The 6,622-nt window shown below is 57.4% G+C and overlaps 1 protein-coding gene across 1 annotated transcript in view; it reads right to left on the bottom strand.

The window, feature by feature from the left end:
- BICRA (BRD4 interacting chromatin remodeling complex associated protein) overlaps positions 1–6,622 on the bottom strand; it is a 74,955-nt gene that overhangs the window by 5,565 nt on the left and 62,768 nt on the right. Inside the window, exons 8-10 of the mRNA XM_040634227.1 lie at positions 796–1,428; positions 438–618; positions 28–137 (exon numbers count right to left, since the gene is read on the bottom strand). Of these exons, the coding sequence (XP_040490161.1) occupies positions 28–137; positions 438–618; positions 796–1,428 (924 nt within the window). The remainder of the gene's footprint in view (positions 1–27; positions 138–437; positions 619–795; positions 1,429–6,622) is intronic.

Genomic DNA, 6,622 nt, shown 5'->3' with positions numbered 1-6,622 from the left:
CCCCCCCCCCCCCCCGTGGCCTCTTACCTGCAGCCCGGAGGACTTCCCCGGCCCAGCCGCAGTGGCCTTGGCCACACTCAGGGTCGGGAGGCTGCTGGCGAAAGCTTTGCTCTCGGCAGGAAGCAGAGGAGGGAGGCCTGAGGGTGGGGGTGGGGGCAGACAGGGCTCAGGGGTCACTGGCACAAAGGCCCCACCGCAATGTGACCCCCAAGACTGCACCCCGCTCTCCTCCGGTCCTTTAGCCTCGGCAGCCCCACTAGCCCTGTGTCTCCTCCAATCTGGGAAGACAGTCCTTCCTCCTCCACCTTCCCTGTCCCATGAGGTCTGGGTGACCCCTTGGGCTCACGCACCCACAGCTCTGCCCAGCCCGTCCCCCTCCCCCCTGCCCGCCCACCTTCAGGCCCCCCACCTCTCCTCGTGGGCTACCTCTCCCCTACCTGCGGTGGCCATGGGTGCCGGGGCAGGGGGATGGCTGGGGGCGGTGGGGGTCCCGGATGGGGCCTGCCCGCTGACCAGCACAGAGGCAGTGGGGCTGGCGAGGGGCCCCAGGCTGGCGGAGGTCTGCGGGGCGGCAGGGGCCCCCCCGGCCTTGTTCTGGAGAATGATTCCGGACGGCACCTGAGGAGGGGGACAGGTGGTTGAGGGGTAGGGGGCACACACTAGGAGTGGTGGTGGCCGGGCACCAGGGCTGGGGACAAGAGAAAGCTGGAGCGTAGGCGGGACTCCCCATCGGACTGTACGGGGAGGGCAGGGCTTGCGGTGTGGGCGGCGGGGCTGGTCCCTGCCTCCGATTACCTGGTGAAATCTCTCGAGAAGAGCCTTCGGCTGGGGCAGCGCCGGGAAGGGGGTGGTCACCATCTGGAAGGTCCGAGGAGGCGGTGGGGGGGGCGCTGCGGGCTCAGGGACCAGGTGGAGGGTCGGAGGGGGTGTGGGGGACTTGTGGGGCCCCTGGCCAGGTGGGAACTGGAGCTGGAAGTCAGGTGGCGTAGGGGCTGGCAGCCTGGTAGCTGTATCCGTGGAGGCCACGACAGAGGACGTGGAGGCGGGAGGGAGGTGGGGGGCTGGGGGCAGCGGCCCCTCTGGGGGTTGGGAAGGGGGGCGCAGGGGGGGCTGAGGGGGGCCTGGGGCAGCAGGGGCCGGTGTGCTGGCAGGTGGGGGGACTCCGAGCTGGTTCTGGATGACAAAGATGCCAGGCAGAGTGGGGGGTGCCTGGGGTGGGGGGCAAGGGTGCAGGGTGGGCTCTGAGGGTGGGCGGGACAAGCTCTGGGGCTGGGAGGGAGGGCGGGAGTGGGGGCGGGAGGGCGGGCGGGAGGGAGGCCTGGCGGGATGTGGGGAGGGCAGGTGGGGGCTGTCTCCCAGAGGGGCCTGGTGAGGTAGTGACGGGGACGAGGAGGGGCCTGGGCCCTTCAGTGGAGCCGCTGCCGGGATCTGGGCAGGGGAGGGAGGTAGAGGGGAGGGGGCAGGGGTCAGAACCAACCTTGGCTCCCATTGCCCCAAGACACTGGGGACCCCAGCAACGCCCACCAGAAACCCTCCTTCTTAGCCACCCACCCCTGTCTTGACAGAAAGGACTCCACCATGGCTCTCCTTCCCACCTCTCATTTCTGAACTCCCCACTTCACCTGTCTACCTCTGCCCCCAACCCCACCCCCTTGCACCTCTCCCCTCCTCATCCCTCCATCTACTTGTCCTCTGCCTCGCCCCTGCACCTGTCCCCACCTCACCCCTCCGCCTGCCCCCGCCTCATCTCCAGACCTTTCCCTCTGCTCTCACCCCCCTCCCCATCTACCCCCCCACCCCCCAGACGAAGGTGAGCTCTGCAGGGTTCGGGGGCAGCAGCAGAGGAAGCAGTGGCGGCGGCAGGGGGCACCACACCAGCTGCCCAGCGGGGAGGCAGGGGGCCAGGGAGCGCGAGCACAGCAGCAGAGGGGAAGGAGGCGGCTGGATGGGGGCAGCATCCCAGCTGCCAGCCCTGCGGGGCCTGACTGTCCAGCCCACCCCCCGGGAGACGGAACCCAGCACAGATGGAGTGGCTGCAGAGCACGGGGCTGCCGGCTGTGGAAGGCGCGGGGCGGGAGGGAGGGGGTGCCGGGGGGGCCCAGAAAGCCGGGGCTAAGGATGACAACTGAGGGGCGGGGCGGGTTCCTCTAAATGTCCGTGACCTCTGCCTCCGTGTGCCTGTGTGGCCGCGACTGCAGGACTCCCTGGGTCCCACGTGAGCGTGCAGGTATAGGCACGTATGTCTGTGTGTATCAGACTCGCACATGACAGCCAGGCGCTAGTCTCTGATACGGACACCAGGACCTTGCCGAAAACACACCTGGGACACAGCACCTCCGCACGGTCCTCCCCCAGAGTCCTAACCTCAGCAGCCACTGCTTCCCCAGCGGGTGCCAGCTGAGTCCCCGGCCCTGGGCTGGCACCGAAGCCACACCCCGGTGACAGCCCACACCGATGTGGCACGGGCACCCCCTTGTCTGGTCGCTCTGTGGCCCTGAAAGCAGCGAAAATGCTGGAACTGTTTCGCAGATGAGAAACCAAGGCCTGGGAGCCAAAATGGCTGGTCCTGAGTCTCCCTGCCTCCCCTCCGCCCAGTGACCTCCAAGTTGTCCGAGGACGACTCAGGCTCAGCGGGTTCAGGGCGCTGGCCCAAGGCCACCAAAGCTGCCACGCTCCAAAGCCGGGGCTCTTTGCTTTGAGCCCCCAAAGTGGGCCGACTCATGATTTCAAGGTTATGACTTGCTTGAAGCCTCCAACGCCCTGGACCCTTCCAACACCCCATCCGAGGCTGGCCCCGAATAACTTCAGGCAATTCAAAACAAAAGCCCCCAAACCAATCCGTCTGCACACATCCCCAAAGGCCTGCCACCTCTGAGAAGAGATCGGAGAGGCCCTTGGCTCTCAGAAGGGGCTGCTGAGGCTGTCACCTAAACAGCCCTCCGGTCTGCATACTTTGAAAGGGTCGTGCCCTCTGACCTGGTAATCCGCCCTCGAGGAATCACTGATAAGAAGCATCACAGGGCTCCCCCATTGGGGGAGCACTGACAACAGAGAACAGAGGAAAACAACAGGCTTTGGTAAGGGTAAGGAAGAACAGCTGGCCACCTCACAAGAAGCCCTGGGAAGCGTGTGATCGGGGCTGGTGTGGAGAAAGAAACGTGCCCGAAAGCTAAGTGTAATCAGGAGAGAACGCGTGACATGACGGCAGGACGACCAGGGACACTAGATTACGCACAGTGGATAATGGTATCATCTCAGCGCTAAATCTGAATTTGATAACCCTGCCGTGGTCAAGTAGGAGAAGGTTCTTGTTCTCAAAGGCTGAGACATTAAGGAGTAAAGGAGCAGAACGTCTGCAATTTACTCTCCAATGATTCTGAATAAAAATGTATACGTATCAAGAGAGCGGAGGGTAAAGCGAATGTAGCAAGACACTAAGGGTGGAAAAATCTGGGTGGCAGCCAGCTTCCGAGGTGCCCCCCCCACCCCCCCCCCCCAGCGATCCCCACCTTGTTATTATTCGGTCTCCTCCCAGACGGTCCCCAGGCTTGGTCTCTGGGACCAACAGATGCGGCAGAAGTGATCTGACGCAACTTCCAAGATTCAGTTACAGAAAAGGCTGCGCCTTCCATCCCGGGACTCCCCTTTCTGGATCATTTCCTTTGGGGGAAGCCAACTGCAGAGCATGATATAAACTGCCCTTTGGAGAAGCCTTTGTAGGGAGGAGCTGAGCCATATTCCCCAGCCCAGTCGAGCCTTCCGATGACCGCAGCCCTGGTTGACTCTAACCTCATGAGACATTACGAGGCAGCACCTGCCAGCTAAGCTGCTTCCGGACTCTTGATCCTTACAAGCTACGTGAGAGAAGTTAATGCTTGTTGTTTAAAGCTGCTAAGTTCGGGGGTCATTTGTTACACGGCAACAGATAACTAATACATGCGGGTAAAGAGTAAAGAACTCCCATGAGTTCCCTGTACTATTCGTACAACGTTGCTATCTGTTTGAAATTCTTTGTAAGCGTTTAAAAATAAAAACTGAGGGGCGCCTGGGTGGTGTAGTCGTTAAGCGTCTGCCTTCGGCTCAGGGCGTGATCCCGGCATTATGGGATCGAGCCCCACGTCAGGCTCCTCTGCTATGAGCCTGCTTCTTCCTCTCCCACTCCCCCTGCTTGTGTTCCCTCTCTCGCTGGCTGTCTCTGTCAAATAAATAAATAAAATCTTTTAAAAAATTAAAAAATAAAATAAATAGATAAATAAAAAATAAATAAAAACTGAAAAAGTTTATCTCGTACTCATTAAAAATACAAACACGCACCCCCCCTTCCCCAACCATGTCAAAAAACCAAATGATACAGCTGGGGAAACAGCTGCAATTCGTTGCACAGACAAAGCTCATTTCCATCATATATAAAGAGCCTCCAGAAATCACTAAGAACAAGAACCGATGAGAAAAAGGGGCCGAGGATGTGATCAGACAGTGCACAGAGAAGGAAACATAGAAGGCTTACATAGTTTGAGAGAGGGTCCACCTCATTTGTACTAAGAGTAATGCCCATTGAAAGCACCCTATGCAACCTTTTCCACTCATCGCATTAGGAACGAGCCACGTCTCATAAAGACAGTCTCTTCTATCGCCTTTGAGGGTCACTGGCACAACGTGCTACGACTCCAGGGCAATGCAATTCAGCAGCAGCTGTGCAAATTCTAAGTACACATTTGCTTTGATCCAGCAAACAGGCTTCCGGGAAATGACCTGGCAGACGCAGGTGCACTTGTGGGAACTGACGGGTCGACAAGTTGTTTACTACAGCTGTGTGGGGAGAGACAAAGCCCGGACTTGGCGAGCGTGCATCTACAGAGCGTTTACAGGGGAAATGAATGACAGTCCGTCCCTACGGAGGAATACTTCACAACTCTAGCAAGGGATCAAGGAAACTCTCCGCACGCTGCCAAAGCAAGCATTTCATGTGCTACCTTCCGGGCGGAGAGAAACGTAAATCCACATTTACGCTAGGCTGCTCGTGCGCAAACAACCGGAAGCATATACGACAGCTAAGTACTTGTGGTTTTCTGGAGGGGCAGGTGGGCCGGGAATGCAGGCATGGGTTTGGGACACTTTCCCCTTTATTTATTTTTTTTATTTTATTTTTTTAAGATTTCATTTATTTCTTTGACAGAGAGCTAGAGAGAGCCAGAGAGCACAAGAAGGGGGAGCAGCAGAGGGAGAGGGAGAAGCAGATTCCCCGCTGAGCAGGGAGCCCGATGTGGGGCTCGATCCCAGACCCCTGAGATCATGACCTGAGCCGAAGGCAGATGCTTAACCAATCCCCTTACTTTAAAAAATGCTTTTGGGAGTGTCTGGGTGGCTGGTCCATGAAGTGTCCAACTCTTGATTTTGACTCAGGTCATGATTTTAGGGTCGTGAGATCAAGTCCCATGTTGGGCTCCATGCTGAGCATAGAGCCTGCTTAAGATTATCTCTCTCTCTCTCCCCCTCTGTCCCTCCCTGCCCCATCTCTCTCTCTCTCAAAAAAAAAAAAAATGCTTTTTGATGATTGATGTTGATTGCATGATGACGATGTGAACATAATCCCTAATTCTAAAAATTAAAAATGTGGGGCGCCTGGGTGGCACAGCGGTTAAGCGTCTGCCTTTGGCTCAGGGCGTGATCCCAGCGTTCCGGGATCGAGCCCCACATCAGGCTCCTCCGCTATGAGCCTGCTTCTTCCTCTCCCACTCCCCCTGCTTGTGTTCCCTCTCTCACTGGCTGTCTCTATCTCTGTCGAATAAATAAATAAAATCTTTAAAAAAATAAAAAATTAAAATTAAAATTAAAAATGTTTTAAATGGGTGGGAATCATTCTGTGAAAGCACACACACACACACACACACGTCCCAGCCTGCAAGTCAGTGGTCCAAGAGATCTGGCTGAACGAACAAAGCAAGGTACAGAAGAAAGGCGCGGTACGGTTCTGTGTGTAAGAAGGGAGCGTGTGTGCCCACGTGTGCACACGCACGCTGTCACGTCTACCGGGCTCCGAGCTTAGACAACTAGGGAGTTCCCACTCCAGGTGATTCCGTTCCCCAGGCGACACCTGGCAATATCCGACGATCGCCAAGACTGTCCCACCTGGAGAAGGGCTGTTGCTGGCAACAGATGGCTGGAGGTTAGGGATGCTGCTCAGCGGGCTACCGAGCTCGGGACGGCCCCCCCCAATGGAGAATGACCCGGCCCCCAGTGTCGCTAGTGCGTGTGCTGTAAGGACACGGTGGGGCTCCACAGAGAAATCCGCGGGGGTGGGCATTTATGGGGAAAGGGCCAGAAATGCCCCGAAAGGGAAGACTCACTTTAACCGTATGCCCTTTTTCCTTTTTATTTTTATTTTTTTAAAGATTTTATTTATTTATTTGACAGAGATAGAGACAGCCAGCGAGAGAGGGAACACAAGCAGGGGGAGTGGGAGAGGAAGAAGCAGGCTCATAGTGGAGGAGCCTGATGTGGGGCTCGATCCCGTAACGCCGGGATCACGCCCTGAGCCGAAGGCAGACGCTTTAACCGCTGTGCCACCCAGGCGCCCCCCCTTTTTCCTTTTTAAACCAAATTTTTCAAACCACGGCTGGGT

This window comes from Ursus maritimus, unplaced genomic scaffold (assembly GCF_017311325.1).
Source record: "Ursus maritimus isolate PB19 unplaced genomic scaffold, ASM1731132v1 scaffold_19, whole genome shotgun sequence".
Taxonomy (NCBI): Eukaryota; Metazoa; Chordata; class Mammalia; order Carnivora; family Ursidae; genus Ursus; species Ursus maritimus.
This window is presented reverse-complemented; position numbering and strand designations above follow the sequence as displayed.